This window comes from Macaca mulatta, chromosome 1 (assembly GCF_049350105.2).
Source record: "Macaca mulatta isolate MMU2019108-1 chromosome 1, T2T-MMU8v2.0, whole genome shotgun sequence".
NCBI classification, from domain to species: Eukaryota; Metazoa; Chordata; class Mammalia; order Primates; family Cercopithecidae; genus Macaca; species Macaca mulatta.
This window is the reverse complement of record NC_133406.1, coordinates 219001597-219024485: the sequence shown is the minus strand read 5'-3', so window position 1 is coordinate 219024485 and position 22889 is coordinate 219001597. Positions and strand designations below refer to the sequence as shown.

General features: G+C 49.5%; 1 protein-coding gene and 1 pseudogene across 1 annotated transcript; both read left to right on the top strand.

Annotated features, from left to right (window-relative positions):
* The first annotated feature begins 4827 nt into the window (after nucleotides 1-4827).
* CELA3B (chymotrypsin like elastase 3B) lies at nucleotides 4828-16894 on the top strand. The gene is given in 8 exon segments (NM_001195397.3): nucleotides 4828-4983; nucleotides 6265-6350; nucleotides 9003-9100; nucleotides 9217-9351; nucleotides 11550-11686; nucleotides 12045-12187; nucleotides 14089-14241; nucleotides 16796-16894. Coding segments are annotated over 8 exon segments (810 nt in total). The 5' UTR covers nucleotides 4828-4943; the 3' UTR covers nucleotides 16814-16894.
* LOC114674928 (U6 spliceosomal RNA) lies at nucleotides 15397-15496 on the top strand (annotated as a pseudogene).
* Nucleotides 16895-22889: the final 5995 nt, after the last annotated feature.

The following is a 22889-nucleotide window of genomic DNA, read 5'->3' as shown; positions in this document are numbered from 1 at the left end:
GTGGGAGGATAGCATGAGCCGGAGTTGGAGACTACTCTGACCTATCATCACACCACTGCACTCCAGCCTAGACAACAGAGTGAGACACTGTCTCTCTTTTTTTTTTTTTTTTTTTTTTGAGACGGAGTCTCGCTCTGTCCCCCAGGCTGGAGTACAGTGGCACAATCTTGGCTCAATGCAAGCTCCGCCTCTTGGGTTCACGCCATTCTCCTGCCTCAGCCTCCTGAGTAGCTGGGACTACAGGCGCCCGCCACCGCGTCCGGCTAATTTTTTTTTTTTTGTATTTTTTAGTAGAGATGGGGTTTCACCATGGTCTCGATCTCCTGAACTTGTGACCCGCCCGCCTCAGCCTCCCAAAGTGCTGGGATTACAGGTGTGAGCTACTATGCCCGGCCGACACTGTCTCTCTTAAAAAAAAAAAAAAAGTAGGGCACAGTGGCTCACGACTGTAATCCCAGCACTTTGGGAGGCCCAGGTGGGCCAATCACGAGGTCAGGAGTTCAAAACCAGTTTGACCAACATGGTGAAACCCCATCTCTACTAAAAATACAAAAATTAGCTGGGCGCCTGTAATCCCAGCTACTCAGGAGGTTGAGGCAGGAGAAGTGCTTGAACCTGGGAGGGAGAGGTTGCAGTGAGCCAAGATCATGCCATTGCACTCCAGCCTGGGTGACAAGAGGAAGACTTGTCTCAAAAAAAAAGAAAAAAAAAGAAAAGCCGGGAGCAGTGGCTCACGCCTGTAATCCCAGCACTTTGGGAGGCCGAGGCGGGTGGATTACCTGAGGTCGGGACTTTGAGACCAGCCTGACCAACACGGAGAAACCCCGTCTCTACTAAAAGTACAAAATTAGCCAGGCGTGGTGGCACATGCCTGTAATCTCAGCTACTTGGGAGGCTGAGGCAGGAGAATCGCTTGAACTCGGGAGGTGGAGGTCGCGATGAGCCAAGATAGCGCCATTGCACTCCAACTTGGGCAACAAGAGCGAAACTCCATCTCAAAAAAGAAAAAAGGGCCGGGCGCAGTGGCTCATGCCTGTAATCCCAGCACTTTGGGAGGCCGAGGTGGGCGGATCACCTGAGGTTAGGAGTTTGAGACCAGTCTGGCCAATGTGGTGAAACCCTGCCTCTACTAAAAATACAAAAATAAGCCCGGCATGGTAGCAGGTGCCTGTAATTCCAGCTCCGTGGGAGGCTGAGTGCAGGAGAATCGCTTGAACCGGGGAGGCAGAGGTTGCAATAAGCCGAGATCTTGCCATCGCACTCCAGCCTGGGGGACAAGAACAAGACTTCTTCTCATTAAAAAAAAAAAAAAATTAAGATCTTGCTCATACAGGCAGAAAACAAAGAAATTTAGTAGGACTATAACATTTTCCATACCAGGCTGGTTTATGAGTAACAACAATATAGCTAGTTAAAATTTGTCTTCTTTTCCATACAGTTTGTTTTATTTTCCTTTCCAATTTGTGTATTTAACATTCTATCTTAGATAATGGGATAGTCAGGGAGTCTTTGTTTGAAAAAGAAAAGAAGGAAGTTAATCTATAATGAAGATTGACAGTTAAGAGGGAAAGAGTCTGCCCTGTCACCCTTTAGTCATTTACAACATTTTATAAAACAATGTAGGTGAGGAAAAGCTAATCCAAAAGTTATGGCTTACTGTTTACGTTACTCAGGTCCCGTATCTCATTCCCTTAAGTCTAAGGTATTTTAAAGTTCCAACAGCTTAGATTTGGAATATCTTATTTTCACAGAAACTGCAGGGCAATAAGGCACCACAGTCCTGGACTTAAGACCAGTGTGTGTGATTCACTGTAAACATTGGCATATTAAAGGCTCTGAGAAGTCCTGTAGGAAAGAATAATTCGAACTTTGACCTCATATTTCCCAATCCCATGTGACATTTAGTTCTTCACTGAGTGCCCACTGGGTTATATTCTGGGAGCTGAGGCCACAGCACTGAACAAAGCACACAAAACCCCCCGCCCCATGGGGGCTCCATCCTAGTGGGTCCATTTATCATCAAACATCTATTAATATCTCTAGAATGCTGCCCATCAGGACACCATCCAGATGCTGCTGCCCTTTTCCAGGCCACACAGAGGGGACACCCTCCAGGTGCACCCTGCATGAATGTCAGGCTCAAACATGCTTTCAAGGTAGGAAGAGGAGGGCGTTTGAAGAGTCCTTTTGCTTCCTTCATTCATTTGTTGCCTCCTTTAATACGTGCTGTTGACAACCTACCATATGCCAGGATCCTTTCTAGGCATTGGGAATCCAAAGAGGAATAAGACAAAGTTTTGACCCTCAAAGAGCTTCCTATGGGTGGGAACTAGAAAGAATGGAACTCTCCCAGTCCAAGAAAAAGGCTCACCAACTTCCCCTCCATCCCCTCCCCAGCTTCCCTCCCCTCCCTCTCTTTTCCAGACTGACCTCCTAATTTTCCATACTCTCCGGCCTAACCTCCACCTCCTATTCAGGAAATGACTTGCTTTGCTTCCGGCTGAGGCCTAAAGTAGCTCTAATCCCTCGTCTTCCCTCTTGGGGAGCAGGTGTTAGCAGGAGGTTCATGTTCAGAGATTTCACTCAAGCTACTCCTAGGCCAGAAAAGCCTCGGAGAGTTAATCAGCTGTGCAACTGACAGTGTCGGTCCATAAGGCCTTGAAGTGACCAACCAGGCAGGGGTTGTGATGGGACAGTCGGCCTCAGGGAGCCCCTCTCCCTGGGGACCCAGCAGAACTGACAGAGAGGCTGGGACTTGCTCAAGGTCACCTGGTTAAGAAGCTGGGAAGGCTTCTTGCTTGAAGTTGGGGGAAAGAGAGTGGACCCTCCCTGTGCCTTTGGGCTAACCCTTCACCAGGCCAAGCAGTGACAAACCAGGGAGACTTGAGCGCGTCCTGGCTTTTCTCTGGGTCATCATTTTCCCTTCTGTCAGACAGAAGTGGTTGGATTAGATTGCATTTTAGGCCCTGTCAGTTTCAGACACTCTGCAGTGGAATCTGGGCGTATCAGACCTACCCCTCTCTCTCCCCAGCCACCTCCTGGGCCTCTCCCTCCTTCTACCCCTGGGTAGGGTCTGGAGAATGGCTCAGAGCTTTCAAGCTGAGTAAATAAACGTGTCCGGGCGCATAGGGAACAGAGGGCAGGGGAGGGCATGGCTATTTTTATCACAGTATGAAGAATTTTCACAGCTGCTTCTGTTGTATCCACACACGTTCCACGAACCCAGGCTATCAGAGTGGCTAGGGTGTGATTGGAGGGGGGGTCACTCCTAAAAGAAAACCTGTCCAGCAAGATGTCTGACTTTCCCCCAGGAGGGATCCATTGAAATCGCCCTATCTGGCCGGGCGCAGTGGCTCATGCGTGTAATCCCAGCACTTTGGGAGGTCGAGGTGGGTGGATCACCCGAGGTCAGGAGTTGGAGACCAGCCTGGTCAACATGGTGAAACCCCATCTCTACTAAAAATACAAAAATTAGCTGATGTGGTGGTGCATGCCTGTAATCCCAGCTGCTCAGGAGGCTGAGGCAGGAGAAATGCTTGAACCCGTGAGGTGGAGGTTGCAGTGAGCCAAGATCGCACCACTATAAAGAAATAATAATCCATTGTGTGAATATGCTACACATATTCACGTACGAACCTTGATGGACGTGGGAGTTGTTTCTAGGTCTTTGCTGTTGAGGTTTGAGAACAGGGACTGTGGCAAACAATCTCATCCACACCTCCTGAAGCACGTGTAAGATTTTCTCACGGTGGAGACCTAGGAGGGAAACTGCTGGATCACCCATGAATTCAGCTTTCAGGGTCGCCTGCTCATTGACCTCATCTCCCACCACTCTCTACTTTGACTACCAAGCTCCTGTCACACTGGCCTCCCCTTCCTTGAACAAGCCAAGCCCATTACACCCTCCAGAACTTCGCACCTGCTGTCCCCTCCCTTCAGAATGCATTTCTTTCGGGGATTCCCGTGGCTGGCTTTTATTTATCCTCAGGACTCCATCAGATGTGACCTCCTCAGCCCAAATATCACTTTCCCTGTCCCACCATCTAAATGACTTACTCCCATTCCTACCCCAATCACCCATGTTTCACTTTCTTTTCTTTTCTGTTTTTTTGGTTTGTTTTTGTTTTTGTTTTTTTTAGAGAGTCTTGCTCTGTGGCCCAGGCTGGAGTGTGGTGGCATGATCGCGGCTCACTGCAGCCTCTGCCTCCCCACCTCTCGAGTTCAAGCGATTCTCCTTCCTCAGCCTCCCAGTAGCTAGGATTACAGGTGCTGGGATTACAGGTGCCCACCACCATGCCTGGCTAATTTTTGTAGTTTTAGCAGAGATGGGGTTTCACCATGTCTCGAACTTCTGACCTCAAGTGATCCTCCGGCCTTGGCCTCCCAAAGTGCTGGGATCACAGGTGTGAGCCACCGCTCCTGGCCTAGACTCAAACTCTAGAAGGGCTGAGACCATGTATTTTTCACAGCTGTATCCCCTAGAACAGCACCGGATATATAGAGAAAAAGTGCTCAACAAAAAATTTTTTGTGGAGGTGGGTACTAATATGAATCTCATGTTAGAGATGAGAAAACTGAGACTCAGAGAGGTTAAGCCATGTGCCCAAAGTCGCAGAGCTTGGAGGTGGCAGAACCAGGATTTAACCCTGTTCTTTCGGAAAGAGGAGGTCTTGTCCTGACATGAGTTTTTCTTCCCGAACCCCTGTTATCAGTTGGCTACTCCATGCCACCTGTACAGCCACCTGTTAGAGGGAACATTAGGTCCTTCCTTTGGCTGTCACTCCTCCATCTGCAGTGGGTGAGGACTGTGGCCTTGGACCATGGGAGACCTGGAGTTCCACCACCTGTTCTGGGAGTAGGGCCCAATCAGCCCCCTGCTCACCTTCTGCCCTATATTAGAGCCCCAGGCTCTGTGTCCTTTTCTTATCATCGCAAAACTCACGATGCTTCGGCTTCTCAGTTCCCTCCTCCTTGTGGCCTTTGGTAAGACCCCAACCTGTGTGTGTGCTCTCTGGGCTGCCCTAGACTAGGAATCCTTGAAATCTACCACTCGCTTTGAGTCCCATGACACCCTACGCCTGATTCCACAGAAGGGGGTCTCAGCTTGTACCCGGGGGCATGACTATGGGGGCTTTCAGCTTATGATGGAGCAGGAGACTGGAGGGAACCGTGGATGGAGAAAGACCATGAAGGGCTGTAGTGGAAGTCCTTGATGGGGGCAGTAAACAAAGTCAAACAGTTAAGAGTTTGGGCTCTGTGGTTGGACGTCTTGGGTTGAATTTCCATTGTTCTACTTACCACTCCAACTCTCCTCTCACACTCCCGCTACCTGGCTCCATATACTATGCTCTGACATTTTCCTCGTCTCTCTGCCATATTCCATTCCAGCTCAGGGCCATCTCTTCCAAGCAGCCTCCCTTGACTGACAATAATGGTAACAGATAACATGATTGAGTGCTTACTATGTGCCAGGCAGAATGTTTAGGGTTTTTCTTACATTTTCTCATGTAATTTTCACAACAGCCGCATGAGATCAGTATTATCATTATCCCCATTTTACCGACCCTCAGAGAAGTAAAGTAGCTTATCATAGAACAAAAGGCAGAGCTGCACTTAATGTTTTTATTTTTGCTTTTTTTTGTATAGATGGGGTCTTGCTTTGTTGCCCAGACTGGTCTCAATATCCTGGCCTCAAGCAATCCTACCACCTTAGCCTCCTGAGTAGCTGAGATTACAGGCACATGCCACCATACCTGACTACTTTATTTTATTTTACTTTATTTTTCTAGAGATGAGGTCTTGCTATGTTGCCCAGGCTGGTCTCAAATTCCTGGGCTCAAGCGATCCTCCCGCCTCACCCTCTCAAAGCACTAGGATTACAGGTGTGAGCCACCACACACTGCCCAGAGCTGCACTTTGACCCCAGGAAGTCCTTCTTTAAAGCCTCCACTCTGTATGACAATAGCTATCAGTTTTTGAGGGCTCATCGAGGGCCAGGCATTGTTCTAAGTGTATCAACCTCTTCAATCCTCCCGATGAAGGAGGCCACATTTTAATCTCTATCCCTGGACTCCTGGGATTCTGTAAAGCCCTGCTCTAGTTTAAATGTTCACAGTTCATGTGTAGTTACTGAGGTCCAGAGGGCAAAAGAGGCTTGCATGGGGCCACACAGCCCGTTGAAAGCACAGCTTGGACTGGGACCCTGGCCTCCTCTTTGCTTGTTGGGACCCTTCAGATGATTGACAGCTCTCCTCTCCCCTCTAGCCTCAGGCTATGGCCAACCTTCCTCTCACCCTTCCAGCCGCGTTGTCAATGGTGAGGATGCGGTCCCCTACAGCTGGCCCTGGCAGGTAAGAGCAATACCAGCTGTACTCATTCCCACCATGGGCTCTGGACCCTAAGCTCTAATGGTGTGGCATCCAGCCTTGACACCATTGCTCCCTTTGCAATGTCCACTTCAGCTTCCAAAAACCAGGCAGCCCTTGGACCATCTACTTCACAGGGAGGTTTTGCCCACTCCATCTGTAACCCTTACTGGGCTATTTGCAACTTAAAAGTGGAATCGGGGGTGAAGGTAATGCTTAACTCAAGGAGTTGGCACACTGATGGTGGAATTTCAGGCACTGTGTTGAAGAAGTGAAATTTTGAGAGACTCATTTCTAGATTCCTAGGATGATACAACAGGGCTATGAGGTCTGAAAGCAATAAGGGAGTAAGGGGTCTTGTAAGGCCAGTGGAGGGAAGCTCAGAAGGCTGGACTTGATGTGCTGTGGTTGTTTAAATTTAATTAAATTAGGCCAGGCGCGGTGGCTCACGCCTGTAATCCCAGCTACTCGGGAGGCTGAGGCAGAGGAACTGCTTGAAACCGGGAGGCGGAGGTTGCAGTGAGACAAGATCGTGCCACTGCACTCCAGCCCCAGGCGACAGAGTGAGACTGTCTCAAAAAATTTTTTTTTAATTAAATTATTATTATTATTGAGACAGAGTTTCACTCTTGTTGCCCAGGCTGAAGTGCCATGGCACGATCTTGGCTTACTGCAACCTCTGCCACCTGGGTTCAAGCAATTCTCCTACCTCAGCCTCCCAAGTAGCTGGCATTACAGGTACGTGCCACCAAGCCAGGCTAATTTTGTATTTTTAGTAGAAACAGGGTTTCAGTATGTTGGCCAGGCCAGTCTGGAACTCCTGACCTCAGGTGATCCACCTGCCTCAGCCTCTCAAAGTGCTGGGATTACAGGTGTGAGTCACTGCAGCCAGCTGAAATTTACTTAAATAATGTTAACAATTCAGTTCCTCGGTGCTTGCCATATTTCTTTTCTTTTCTTTTCTTTTTTTTTTGAGACAGGATCTTGCTCTGTTGCCCAGGCTGGAGTGCAGTGGTGTGATCTCAGATCACAGCAGCCTTGATCCCCTAGGTCCAAGCAATCATCCCACCTCAGCCTCCTGTGTAGAGAGGACTACAGGCATGTGCCACCATGTGCAGCTAATTTTTATATATTTTTGTAGAGATGGGGTCTCACTATGTTGCCCAGGCTTGCCTCGAACTTCTGAGCTCCAGTGATCCTCCCGTCTTGACCTCCCAAAGTGCTGGAATTATAGGCATGAGCCACCATGCTTGTCCTGCTTGCCACATTTCAAATGTTTGATAGTCACATGTGGCTAGTGGCTACCATATTGGACAGCAAAGATATAGAACATTCCCATGATCGTGGGAACTTTTATTGGAGAGGGTCAGTAGGCTTGTTCTGTAAAGGGCCAGAGAGTGAATATTTTAGGTTATTTGATGGTTTGGATGTTAATGACTTGACTGTGCCATGGTAGCATGAAAGCAGACACAAACAATACAGAAATGAATGTGACTATTTCCAGGACATCTTTATTACAAAAACAGACCAGGAGGCTGATGTGGCCCACGGTCCACAGTTTGCTAACCCTGGTCTAGAGGGAGCTTTTGAAAATCAGAATGTGCGGCCGGGCGCGGTGGCTCACGCCTGTAATCCCTGCACTTTGGGAGGCCGAGGCGGGCGGATCACGAGGTCAGTAGATCGAGACCATCCTGACTAACACGGTGAAACCCCGTCTCTACTAAAATACAAAAAATTAGCTGGGCGCGGTGGCGGGCGCCTGTAGTCCCAGCTACTCCGGAGGCTGAGGCAGGAGAATGGCGCGAACCCGGGAGGCGGAGCTTGCAGTGAGCCGAGATGGTGCCACTGCACTCCAGCCTGGGCGACAGAGTGAAGACTCCGCCTCAAAAAAAGAAAAAAAAAAAGAAAATCAGAATGTGTAGGAAATGAGAAGAGAGGCAAAGAATTCATCAGGGTGAGCTGTGCTTCAGAAAGCTCAAGAAGCCTTGAAAGATCTGAGGTTCAAAAGAGTCAGGGGGGCTGGGCATGGTGGCTCCTGCCTGTAATCCCAGCACTTCGGGAAGCTGAGGTGGGCAGATCACCTGAGGTGAGGAACTCAAGACCAGCCTGGCCAACATGGTGAAACTCCATGTCTACTAAAAATACAAAATTAGCCGGGCATGATGGCAGGTGCCTGTAATCCCAGCTACTCTGGAGGCTGAGGCAGGAGAATCGCTTGAACCCGGGAGGTGGAGGTTGAAATGAGCTGAGATTGCCACCATTGCACTCTAGACTGGGCAACAAGAGCAAAGCTCTATCTCAAAAAAAAAAAAAAAAGATGGAGTAAGGGGTGTGTGATAGAACAGAGGGCCATCAAGGGCTCTCAGGAGACAGAAGGTAGAGAACGTTGGGGTCCCCAGGGAGGTCATAGTCCTGGTGCAGGGAGGCTTTGGAGAATCAAAATGTGACTCCCACGGAAAAATGATGGGGCCGCCACAGGCAGCTGTGCAGGTCGTGTGCTGCACATTTCAGAGCATGCTCTTGTTTTCTGTGCGAATGGCGCCCTCTAGAGTTGCACAGTGCACAACCTATACAGCCACTGGTGGCAACGCTCGTGGTGGGGACCAGCCCACTCAGGCCCTCTTCCTGGGCCACCAGGTTTCCCTGCAGTATGAGAAAAATGGAAGCTTCCACCACACCTGCGGTGGCAGCCTCATCGCCCCCGACTGGGTTGTGACTGCGGGCCACTGCATCTCGTGAGTTCTCTACCCTGTCCCTGCCTATGACCCGGGCAGCCGGAGAGAGTGGGTGATGATGGGGAAGGAGGGAGGTGAGCCAGTCAGGCCCAGACTGACCTCACTTCCTCCCGCAGGAGCTCCCTGACCTACCAGGTGGTGTTAGGCGACTACAACCTTGCTGTGAAGGAGGGCCCCGAGCAGGTGATCCCCATCAACTCGGGGGACCTCTTTGTGCATCCGCTCTGGAACCGCTTGTGTGTGGCCTGTGGGTGAGTGAATGCTCCAGTCTGGAACTCAAAGGCTCCTCTACTCGTCCCTCCATGACCCACAGCCAAGTCTGAGTAGGCTCCAACTCTGAGTAGGCATGCAGGGAGGGGGTGCTGAGTCCAGCAGCCTGTGTCCAGGTCTCACACACTGAGGGTTGAAGCCAGCAGAGTCTTTAAGGACCATCACCACCAAACCTGTCTTCCTATAGAGGGGAGGGCAGAGCTCAGGGAGTGGCAGGAACTCCCCCAAGGCCACTTGGCTAGTAGCTTCAGAGCTCAGGATTCCTCTGGTACCTTTCCCCTAAATCCGAGGGTTTCTCCATTCAATAGATGGCTCACCCAGTGCATCCTGGGCTCCCAGTACTATGGGTAAAAGGAGGAGCACTGGCCTGAGAGTCAGGCTCTGGCATTAACTCTCTGTATAGCCTGAGCAAGTCACTGGCCTTCCCTGGGCCTCAGTTTTGCCATTTGTCAAAAGGTGATCATGAAGTTGGGCATCCTGGGTGGTTGTGAAGGCCAAGGAGACAATCTTATGCCCTTCAAGTGTGTGAAAAATTAAGTCTGAGTGCCTCAGTTTTTTCTGGCGAGAGGGTCAAAGACGGGTGCGGAACCCCTGCAAAGGCAGTATAGGAGTGAAGCACCGTATGATGGAAACCCCGACCCGTCTTCACAGGGCTTCTGGGGTGAGTAGAGAGAAAACGGAGACCCAGACAAAAGGACTGGACTGGAGTGACACGCAGGCAGGTGAAGACAGAGGGCAGTGGTTCTCAAAATGTGGTCCCTGGGCTGGCAGTATCAGCATCACCTGGGAACCTGTAGAAATGTGAATTATTGGCCAGGCACGGTAATCCCAGCACTTTCAGAGGCCGAGGCAGGTGAATCACTTGAGCTCAGGAGCTCGTGACCAGCCTGGCCAACATGGTGAAACCCTGTCTCTGCTAAAAATTTAAAAAATTAGCCAGACATGGTGATGCACACTTATAATGCTAGCTACCCTGGAGGCTGAGGCAGGAGAATTGCTTGAACCCAGGAGGCAGAGGTTGCAGTGAGCCAAGATCACTCCATTGTACTCCAGCCTGGGAGACAGAGCAAGACTCTGTCTCAAAAAAAAAAAAAAAGTGAATTATTGGGCCTTAGCCAAGATCCACTGCATCAGAAACTGGGGTGGGATGCAGCAGTCTATTTTTTATTTTGTTTTGTTTTTTGAAACTGAGTCTTGCTCTGTTGCCCAGGCTGGAGTGCGGTGGTGCGATCTTGGCTCACTGCAAGCTCCGCCTCCCGGGTTCACACCATTCTCCTGCCTCAGTCTCCCAAATAGCTGGGACTACAGGTGCCCGCCACCATACCTGGCGAATTTTTTTTTGTATTTTTAGTAGAGACGGGATTTCACCGTGTTAGTCAGGATGGTCTCGATCTCTTAACCTCGTGATCCTCAGTAGTCTGTTTTAACAAGCCCTCCAGGTGATTCTGATACTGAACTGTGAGGGTTAAAGCGCCAAAGGAGAGGGCAATTCTGAAGGCCAAGGGTCAGAGTGAGCCAAGGGGCTAGAAGTGCTTCTTAAAATTGCTAAACCTTGGCTGGGCATGGTAGTTCATGCCTGTAATCCCAGCACTTTGGGAGGCTGAGGCGGGCAGATCACCTGAGGTCAGGAGTTCTAGACCACCCTGGCCAACATGGCAAAACCCCATCTCTACTAAAAATAATAAACAAAAATTAGCCAGGCATGGTGGCGTGCACCTGTAATCCCAGCTACTCAGGAGGCTGAGGCAGGAAAATCACTTGAACCCAGGAGGTGGAGGTTGCAGTGAGCCAAGATCATGCCACTGCACTCCAGTTTGGGCAACAGAGTGAGACTCTGACTCAAAAAATAAAAAATAAAAAAAATTGCTCAGCCTTAAGAACGATTTGGGCCAGGTGTAGTGGCTCATGCCTGTAATTCCAGCACTTCAGGAGGTGATAGCGGGAGGATCCCTTGGTCCAGGAGGCTGCAGTGAGCTATGATTGTGACACTGCACTCCAGCCTGGGCAACACACCGAGACTGTGTCTCAATAATAATGATGATGATGATGATGAAAGAGTGGATTTGGAGGGTAAAGGAGCCGGGGCATCTCAGAGGTGGAATAGCCTGGAGCAACAGCTGGAGGGTAGGACTTGGGCCGGCTGAAGGACCAGGCCCTGTGACTCTTCCCTCTTCCCCAGCAATGACATCGCCCTCATCAAGCTCTCACGCAGCGCCCAGCTGGGAGACGCCGTCCAGCTCGCCTCACTCCCTCCCGCTGGTGACATCCTTCCCAACGAGACACCCTGCTACATCACCGGCTGGGGCCGTCTCTATAGTACGTGCTGACTTCTCTAGCTGCCCACAGGGACAGCGTCAGAAAGACAGGGCTTGGGGGCTGCAGGTTGAAGGTAACACCAAGACCGGACCTTGTAGTTTTCTCCCGTTTCTCTCCAGCTGCAGCCTTCTCCTACCAACCTCCAAAACATGAATGTGGTCAGTTGCACATGTTTTGGTGCCTCCTGTGTGCCAGGTGCTGGGGATGTAATTGTGCACAAAGCACGCAGGACCATTTAGCGGGTGGGAAGAGAGTCCTCATCAGGGCGGAAGAGCTGTGCGCCCTGAATGCCCCCTTCCTCTGGGGCTCCTAGCCCCGTGCCCCCAGGCCCCTGACTCGGTGCTTTTTATCCCTGCAGCCAACGGACCACTCCCAGACAAGCTGCAGCGGGCCCTGCTGCCCGTGGTGGACTATGAGCACTGCTCCAAGTGGAACTGGTGGGGTTCCACCGTGAAGAAGACCATGGTGTGTGCTGGTGGGGACATCCGCTCCGGCTGCAACGTGAGTCAGCTCTTACCTGCACGAGGTGGTGCCGGGTGTGCAGGGCCTTGGAATGGGGCCAACTGTCTGGAACGTGGAGGAGGGATCTTGCCTGCTTGCCCCATTCAGCCTCCAGGCCAGGCAGGACTTGGAGGAAGTCAGCGCAGTCCAGACACAGAGCCCAGGCCTGGGAGTCGGGACCCCCGGGTTGCAGTCTCAGCTCACACACTGACACGACTTGTGACAAGTCATTGTCTCTCCCTGGTCCTCAGGCTTCCGCATCAGCACAGGAGGAGATACTGGTACCATAACCTCTAATGCCAGGTCAACTCTGTCGTTCTGAAGTTATAATTCAACATTAAGAATTCTATCATTGTTCTGGGCACAGTTGCTCATGCCTATCATCCAAGTGCTTTGGGAGGCTGAGGTTGGAGGATTGCTTGAGGCCAGGAGTTTGAGACCAGCCTAGGTAACATGGTGAGATGCCCATCTACAAAAAAGCTTTTTTTAATTAGTCAGGCATGGTGGCACTTATCTGTAGTCCCAAATACTTGAGAGGCTAAGGTGGGAGAATTGTTTGAGCCTGGGAGTTGAAGCTTACAGTGGGCTATGATTTTTGCCCTTGCACTCAAGCCTGGGTGACAGAGAAAGACATTGTCTTTTTTTTTTTTTTTTTGAGACAGGATCTTGCTCTGTTGCCCAGGCTGGAGTGCAGTGACGCCATCACAGCTCACTGTAACCTTACCCTCCTGGGCTCAAGCAACCCTCCCAGGTCAGCCTCCCAAGTAACCAGGAGTACAAACGCATGCCACAATGCCTAGTTAATTTTTAAATTTTTTGTAGAGATGAGGTCTCACCATGTTGCCCAGGCTGGTCTCTAACTCTTGGGCTCAAGTGATCCTCCTGCCTTGGCCTTCCAAACTGTCGTGTTTACAGACATGAGCCACTGTGCCTGGTCAAGACCTTGTCTGTTAAAGAAAAAAAATACTATCAAATACCCTCATTGTATTTTTTTTTTTTTTTTTTTGAGACGGAGTCTCGCTCTGTCGCCCAGGCTGGAGTGCAGTGGCCGGATCTCAGCTCACTGCAAGCTCCGCCTCCCAGGTTCACACCATTCTCCTGCCTCAGCCTCCCAGGTAGCTGGGACTACAGGCACCCGCCACCTCACCCAGCTAGTTTTTTGTATTTTTTTTAGTAGAGACGGGGTTTCACCGTATTCGCCAGGATGGTCTCGATCTCCTGACCTCGTGATCCGCCCATCTCAGCCTCCCAAAGTGCTGGGATTACAGGCTTGAGCCACCGCGCCCGGCCCCCTCATTGTATTATAATTGAATATGAATTAATAATTAACTATAGTACTGCCAATAAGAACTACGTTTATCGAGTGCTTCTTCTCTACTGGATATTGTGCTAAGATCATGCATCATCTCATGTAACTCCCTAGGCTCTTGGATAGATACTACTATTCCCTATCACAAATGAGTCAGCTGTCTGGGCGCGTGGCTCACACCCATAATCCCTTTGGGAGGCCGAGGTGGGTGGATCACCTGAGGTCAGGACTTCGAGACCAGCCTGGCCAACATGGTGAAACCCCATCTCTATTAAATATACAAAAATTAGCTGGGTGTGGTGGCAGGTGCCTGTAATCCCAGCTACCTGGGAGGCAGAAGAATCACTTGAACCTGGGAGCCGGGAGATGGAGGTTGCAGTGAGCCAAGATCGCACCACTGCACTCTAGCCTGGACAAAGTGAGACTCCACCTAAAAAAATAAAAAAAATTACAAATAATAAGGAAAAAATGAGCGAGCTGAGGTTTAGAGGGGTCAAGTAATGTCGGAATTTCTCGAAATCCCTAGAGTTCAGAACCAGTTCCATAAACCTCAGACATGGCTCAGCCACCCACCCCTCTCTGACGGTTCCAGGGTGACTCTGGAGGACCCCTCAACTGCCCCACAGACGATGGTGGCTGGCAGGTCCACGGTGTGACCAGCTTTGTTTCTTCCTTTGGCTGCAACACCCAAAGGAAGCCCACAGTGTTCACTCGAGTCTCGGCCTTCATCGACTGGATCGAGGAGGTGAGGAGGGCAGGGCGGCCGGGAGGGCTTCAGGGTGGTGGCTCTTCTGAGAGGTGATGGGTGAGAAACGTTGGATCCTGGGGGAGGGCCTGAAAGGATCCTAGAAGCTCAGTGGGGAAGGGCCCTTGGGGACATTCCAGAAGAGCTTGGGGATGTTTTCTGATATAGTGTGTCTCCGGGAACTTGATGGCTTCTGAGTGGTGCTTGGAACTACAGCTGAACTTCCTTATTTCAACAAGTATTTATAAAGTATCTCCTCTGGTCTTGTCCTCTCTTGTCAGGGAGGATAGAGAGACATGCCAGACCAGAGGCTGCCTGCTGGGGGACAGGTGATTACATAAACGATAATGACAAAGTCTGACGAGAGCCAAGAGCGGGGAGTCCAGGCCCCAGGCTTCATCTGGGGATGGGTGATCAGAGAGGATTAATAATGCTCATGATAACAGTAATAGCTTAAAAAAAAAAAAAAGAAAAGAAAAAAAAGAGAGAGTAATAGCTGGGCTCGGTGTACTCATGCCTGTAATCCCAGCACTTTGGGAGGCTGAGGCAGGTGGATCACGAGGTCAGGAGTTCAAGACCGGCCTGGCCAAGATGGTGAAACCCCATCTCTACTAAAAACACAAAACTTAGGCGGGTGTGGTGGCGGGTGCCTGTAATCCCAGCTGCTTGGGAGGCTGAGGCAGAGAATTGTTTGAACTTGGGAGGTGCAGGTTGCAGTCAGTCGAGATCATACCACTGCACTGCAGCCTGGGTGACAGAGCAAGACTCTGTCTCCAAAACAACAAAAAGTAATAGCTAGCTGGGTGCAGTGATGCCCACCTGTAGTCCCAGATACTCAGGAGGATCGCTTGAGCCCTGGAGTTCTGGGCTGTAGTACGCTATACCCATTGGGTTCTGCACCAAGTTTGGCATCAATGTGGTGATCTTCTGGGAGTGGGGACCACCAGGTGGCCTAAGGAGGGGTGAACTGTCCCAGGTCAGAAACGGAGCAGGTCAAAACTCCCATGCTGATAAGTAGTAGGATCACACCTGTGAATAGCCACTGTACTCCAACCCAAGAGGCGGAGGTTACAGTGAGTTGAGATGGTGCCACTGCACTCCAGCCTGGGCAACACAGCAAGACCCTGTCTCTTAAAAAAATAATAATAATAATGCTTGCTTTGGGAGCACATAAACTAAAATTGGAACGATACAGAGATTAGCATGGCTCCTGCACAAGGATGATATGCAAACTCATGAAGACTTCCATTAAAAAAACATTTCTGGCCTAGTGCAGTGGTTCGTGCCTGTAATCCCAGCACTTTGGGAGGCCAAGGTAGGCGGATCACCTGAGGTCAGGAGTTCAATTCCAGCCTGGCCAACATGGTGAAACCCCGTCTCTACTAAGAATACAAAAAATTAGCTGGGCGTGGTGGTACATGCACGTGGTCCCAGATGCTGAGGAGGCTGAGGCAGGAGAATTGCTTCAACCTGGGAGGCGGAGGTTGCAGTGAGCTGAGATTGCGCCACTGCACTCCAGCCTGGGTGACAGAGCAAGACTCCATCTCAAAAAAAAGAAAAAACAAATGGTAATAGTGATGATTTATAGATCATAATACCTTGGTTCCCAGACCCATGTTAAAAAAAAATATATATATATAAGGCCAGGCACGGCAGCTCACTCCCGTAATCCCAGCACTTTGGTAGGCTGAGGCAGGTGGATCACAAGGTCAGGATTTTGAGACCAGCCTGGCCAATATGGTGAAACCCTGTCTCTACAAAAATATTAAAAAATTGGCCGGGTGTGGTGGTGCATGGCTATAATCCCAGCTACTAGGGAGGCTGAGGTAGGAGAATTGCTTGAATATGGGAGGCAGAGGTTGCAGTGAGCCGAGACTGCGCCATTGCACTCCAGCCTGGGTGACAAAGCAAGACTCTGTCTCAAAAAAAAAAAAAAAAAAAAAAAAAAAAAGGCCAGGTGTATTGGCTAATACCTGTAATCCCTCCACTTTAGGAGGCTGAGGTGGGCAGATCATGAGGTCAGGAGATTGAGACCATCCTGGCTAACACGGTGAAACCCCGTCTCTACTAAAAATACAAAAATTAGCCAGGCGTGGTGGCGTATGCCTGTAGTCTCAGCTACTTGGGAGGCTGAGGCAGGAGAATGGCATGAACCCAAGAGGTGGAGGTTGCAGTGAGTTGAGATCGTGCCACTGCACTCCAGCCTGGGCAACAGAGTGAGACTCTGTTTAAAAAAAAAAAAACCCAAAGTATATATTTTCTGTTTGTATATATACATACACACACACACACACATATATATATGCACACATACCATCTAAATTTGTGCCAGGCATTGTAGAGAGAACCTTAGTTAACAATTTAATCAAGAACTCCCCCCATGAGGTAAGTTCTATCATTATCTCTACTACATAGAGGAGGAAACTGAGGCTCAGAGAAGTCAATCCCTCTCCCAGGGTCACACAGCAGGGCTGGAAGTTGAACCTAGTTTCATCTGGCTCCAGAACCTGTGCTCCTAAATTGACTATTCTGTCCATCCCCCCAACTTTTCCAGACCATAGCAAGCCACTAGAACCAAGGCCCAGCTGGCAGTGCTGATCGATCCCACATCCTGAATAAAGAATAAAGATCTCTCAGAAAATTCCAAGTTGAATCTTTCTTTGTTGACTCACCTCTTCCCCTCTGGCCTGTTCCTAAAATCTTAGATCTCATATGCAGAGATAGGATCAGGTCCAACCCTTTCATATGAAGATGAGGAAAAAATGATGCTGGGAGAGAAGGGAGTTGCTTTCCGGTGACCTGACCATCCTGGTTTGCCTGGAACTTCAGGAATTCTTAAGACACTGGACACTTAATGCTAAGACTGGGAAAGTCCCAGGAACACTGGGGCAAGTTGGTCGCCTTAGTATATAGTCACACATAAGTCAGTAGCTTTTCAATGCAGGCATATAAATGTGGTAAAAATCTGCAGATAGGCTGGGCACGGTGGCTCAAGCCTGTAATCCCCGCACTTTTGGGAGGCCGAGGCGGGCGGATCACGAGGTCAGGAGATGGAGACCATCCTGGCTAACACAGTGAAACCCCGTCTCTACTAAAAATACAAAAAAAAAAAAAAAAAAAAATTAGCCGGGCGTGGGTGTGGTGGTGGGAGCCTGTAGTCCCAGCTACTCGGGAGGCTGAGGCAGGAAAATGGCGTGAACCTAGGAGACGGAGCTTGCAGTGAGCCGAGATCGCACCACTGCACTCCAGCCTGGGTGACAGAGCAAGACTCCGTCTCGGAAAAAAAAAAAAAAAATCTGCAGATAAACAGACCCTGCCAGCCCCTCAGGAGGCTCATGGTAGAGTGGGAAGGACAGTGTGTGTTCAGCTTCCATTGATGGGCTGGGGGCTTTGGTTATTCATTCATTCAACAAACACTTATTCCTTGTTTTAGAGGAGGGCTCAGAGGGGTAAGGAGACATGGTTCCTGCCCTGAAGTGGCTCATTATTTAAAGATAACTGAGCTGTATTACTCTGTGTTGATACTGCTATAAAGAACTGCCCGAGACTAGGTAATTTATAAAGGAAAGAAGTTTAATTGACAGTTCAGCATGGCTGGGGAGGCCTCAGGAAACTTACAATCATGGCGGAAGGTGAAGGGAAAGCAAGGGACCTTCTTTACAAAGTGGCAGGAAGGAAAAGTGCGGAGCGCAAAGGGGGAAGAGTCCCTTATAAAACCATCAGATCCGGTGAGAACTCACTCACTATCATGCGAATAGCATGGGGGAAACCGCCCTATGATTCAGTTACCTTCTCCCTTGACACATGGAAATTATGGGGATTACAATTCAAGATGAGATTTGGGTGGGGACACAAAGCCTAACCATGTCATGAGCATACCAGGGTCATTCATTAAACATGTGGCAAGTTCAGGGCTGGAAAAATAGAGACAAGTCAGGCAACCCTAGGGAGAGCCCTTGCTGCAGCGGGGAGAAGACACACACACAGGTACACAGGTACACACAGGTATACACACACAGGTACACAGGTATACACAGGTACACAGGTACACACACACAGGCACACACAATGCTGCACACGAGCCCAGAGGCCAGCAAACAGTTGAGTTTTGAAAGAAAGAACGCTGGCCAGGTGCAGTAGCTCATGCTTGTAATCCTAGCACTTTGGGAGGCTGAGGCAGGTGGATCACCCGAGGTCACGAGTTTGAAACTCCGTCTTAAAAAAGAAAAAAAGAATGCCATTACACAGACGAAAGCAACATAAAACAAGGGAGTCTGGCTGGCCCTGGTGGTTCATACCTGTAATCCCAGCACTTTGGGAGGCCAGGGTGGGTGGATCACTTGAGCCCAGGAGTTTGAGACCAGCCTGGGAAACATGGTAAAATCCCATCTCTACAAAAAATATAAAAATTAGCCAGGTGTGGTGGTGCGTACCTGTAGTCCCAGCTTCTCGGAAGACTGAGGTGGAAGAATCACTTGAGTCCAGGAGGCAGAGGCTGTAGTGAGCTGAGATTGTGACACTGCACTCCAGCCTGGGCACAGAGCAAGACTCTGTCTCAAAAAAGAAAACACACAAACAAACAAAAAAAGGAATCTCTTTACTCATATTTCTCTTTGAACACCATGAAAGGAAAGATTGTCCCAGCAAGGACACACACAAATGACTTTAATATTAATGGCCCATTTGTAGCCTCCCTTTATACTTTCAGCTACAACTGAAAAAGATGCAACATAGAGAATGATATAACAGAGAATAAATACATATTATTTTAATATAGATAATATGGAGAATAACATATACCTATACTCAGGTATCCTCCCTTCAGAATTAACAAATTTCACATTTTGCTTCATATTCTAAAAAATGTCTATTACAATCATCCACTAGAAAAAGAGATCTATAATATTTTAGTTCCAGCCTGTCACCCAGGCTGGAGTGCAGTGGCGCAATCTTGGCTCACTGAAATGTCCACCTCCCAGGTTCAAGCAATTCTCCTGCCTCAGCCTTCCAAGTAGCTGGGACTACAGGCACCCACCACCATGCCCGGCTGATTTTTTTTTTTTTTTGAGACGGAATCTCGCTCTGTTGCCCAGGCTGGAGTGCAGTGGCATGATCTCAGCTCACTGCAACCTCTGCCCCCCAGGTTCAAGCAATTCTCCTGCCTCAGCCTCCCAAGCAGCTGGGACTACAGGCGCAAGCCACCATGCTCAGCTAATTTTTGTATTTTTAGTAGAGACGGGGTTTCACCATATTGACCAGGCTGGTCTTGAACTCCTGATCTTGTGATCCACCCACCTCGGTCTCCCAAAGTGCTGGGACTACAGGCATGAGCCACCGTGCCCGGCCTGATTTTTGTATTTTGGTAGAAATGAAGTTTCACCATGTTGCTCAGGCTGGTCTCAAACTCCTGACCTCAAGTGATCCACCCGCCTTGGCCTCCCAAAGTGCTGGGATTACAGGCATGAGCCACTGTGCCTGGCCAAGATCTATACATTTGGAGAGGAGATTTTATATCTTATAAAGGGTTACAGCCTATATGGTGGCCATGCTGACAGGCTGGGAAGTGTAGCCTCCTGCAGAGACCAGAAACAGGCACTCCAAAGGAGGATGGATTGGAATGGGAGCCTTAAGCTGAAAGAGTTGGCTAAACATACATATTCAACAGGTTATAGAAGGAGCTGTGGGCTGGGTGCAGTGGCTCGCGCCTGTCATCCCAGCACTTTGGGAGGCCGAGGTGGGTGGATCACTTAAGGTCAGGAGTTTGTGACGAGCCTGGCCAACATGGTGAAACCCCATCTCTACTAAAAAATACAAAAATTAGCCGGGTATGGTGGCAGGTGCCTGTAATCCCAGCTACTCAGGAGGCTGAGGCAGGAAAATTGCTTGAACCCAGGAGGCGGATGTTGCAATGAGCTGAGATTGTGCCATTGCACTCCAGCCTGGGCGACAAGAGCAAAACTCTATTTCGAAAAAAAGAAGGAGCTGTAAATATTCACAAAGGGGGTCCTGACACATGTGTTCTGAACAAACATGCATGTTACGTGTGTCCCATGTTCACTGTGGGGTGGAGACTTAACATTTAAATGCATTACTGCCGGGCATGGTGGCATGTGCCTGTAGTCCCCGCTACTCGGGAGGTGGAGACAGGAGGATAGCTTGAAGCTAGGAGTTCAAGGCTGCAGTGCACTATGATCACACCTGTGAATAGCCACTGCACTCCAGCCTGGACAATGTAGTGAGACCCCATCTCTTTTTTTAAAGCATGAAAACAAGGCCCTGTACATCAAAAGGTGAAGCAGAAACACGAAGGCACTCAAGTGCAGCTTCTGTAAACAAGACAGAACCAGTCCATGGTCCCTGTTCTTCTTATCAGGAGAAAGTTAATGAAATCTGTGTCTTGACCAATCAAAGCTGTAGTTATGGCTGTGAAGCAGGAGCAGGGGGGCTGTTAGTGTCTGGTGGTGGATGAGCTGCAGTTGTTTTAATATTACTTATCTTAAGGCCACTGCTTGTTGAGCTGCTAGAGAAAAGGAAAAATCTCAGGTAGCTGGGAGTGGTGGCTCATGCCTATACTCCCAGCACTTTGGAAGGCCAGGGTAGGATCCCAGCACTTTGGAAGGCCAGGGTAGGAAGAATGCTTGAACCCAGAGGTTTGAGAACAGCTTGGGCAACATGGCAAAACCCCATCTTAGCTGGGTGCAGTGGCACATGCCTGTAGTCCCAGCTACTTGGGAGGTAGAGGTGGGAGGATCACTTGAGCCCGAGAGGTTGAGACTGCAGTGAGCTGTGACTGCACCACTGTACCACTCCAGCCTGGGTGACAGATTGAGACCTTGTCTCCAAAAAAAAAAGAAAAAAAAGAGAGAAAGAAAAATCTTGTGGCAGTTAGAACATAGTGGTTTTTTTTTGTTTTTTTGTTTTTTTGTTTTTTTTTGAGACGGAGTCTCACTCTGTCGCCCAGGCTGGAGTGCAGTGGCCGGATCTCAGCTCACTGCAAGCTCCGCCTCCTGGGTTCATGCCATTCTCCTGCCTCAGCCTCCCGAGTAGCTGGGACTACAGGCACCCGCCACCGCGCCCGGCTAGTTTTTTGTATTTTTTAGTAGAGACGGGGTTTCACCGTGTTAGCCAGGATGGTCTCGATCTCCTGACCTCGTGATCCGCCCATCTCGGCCTCCCAAAGTGCTGGGATTACAGGCTTGAGCCACGGCGCCCGGCCTAAAACATAGTTTTTTAAGTGTAGGAGTCTTAACCCTTATCTGGCATGACCTTAGATCTTGTTATAATTTGGTATCTTACTGCCACCATGAGTCTGTTCTGTCAGTTGTATGATCTCTATTTAACATTAATTTTTTTGGGGGGTGGTGGTGGGGGACGGAGTCTCACTCTGTTACCCAGGCTGGAGTGCAATGCTGCGATCTCGGCTCACTGCAGCCTCTTCCTCCTGGGTTCAAGTGATTCCCCTGCCTCAGCCTCTGGTGTAGCTGGGATTACAGGCATGTGCCACCATGCCTGGCTAATTTTTTATATTTTTAGTAGAGACTGGGTTTTGCCATGTTGTCCAGGCCGGTCTCAAACTGCTGACCTCAGGTGATCTGCCCACCTTGGCCTCCCAAAGTGCTGGAATTATAGGCGTAAGCTACTGCTCCCGGCCTAATTTTTAACGTGAATGCTGGTCAGTTGTGTCTACACCACCAAAAGGAAGTCCAATGAGGTGTGTCTGACATCCCATCCTGTTATGGCTGGAAACTCAAATTTCAAGGTTTCTCTGGGGTCCCCTTGGCCAAGAGGAGGCCCATTCAGTGGTTGAGAGGGCTTAGGGTTTTATTTTCAGTTTCCACAGTTAAAGTGGAAGCCCTTTTTACTCTTCCCAAAAGTCATCACCATGATGAACAGAGGGTTTTTATCCGTCAATTACTGCTTTTGCTTTTGGACACATAATAGGATACCTCTTTCTTGCCCCCTTAAAGTTGGGTTTGGGCCAGGTACAGTGGCTCACACCTATAATCCCAGCACTCTGGGAGGCCATGGTGGGAGGATCACTTGAGCCTGGGAGTTCAAGACCAGCCTGGGCAACATAGTGAGACCCCGTCCCTACAAAAAGTAAAAAATTAGCCGGGCATGGTTGCACATGCCTGTAGTCCTAGCTACTTGTGAGGCTGGAGTAGGAGGATTGCTTGAACCAAGGACATTGAGGATTGAGCGAGCCGTGATAATGCCACTGCACTCCAGCCTGAGTGACAGAGAAAGACTCTGTCTTAAAGAAAATAATAATAATAATACATCTATCAATTTGGCTGGATGTGGTGGCTCATGCCTGTAGTCCCAACACTTTGGGAGGCCAAGGCAGGAGGATCGTTTGAGCCCAGGAGTTTGAAACCAGCTTGGGCAACATAATGAGTTTGTCTCTATTAAAAATACAATAAAATAATTAGCTGGGCATGGTGGCATCTGCCTGTAGTCCCAGCTACCCGGGAGGCTACAGTGGGAGAATTGTTTCAGCCTGGGAAGTTGAGGCTTCAGTGAGGGGTGCGCACACTCTGTACTCCAACCTCGGTGACAGAGTGAGACCCTGTCTGTCTGGGATTAAAAAAAAAAAAAAAAAAGTTGGATCTGGCCATTAGGCTTGCCAAGGTGAAGTGTTGAGAGAC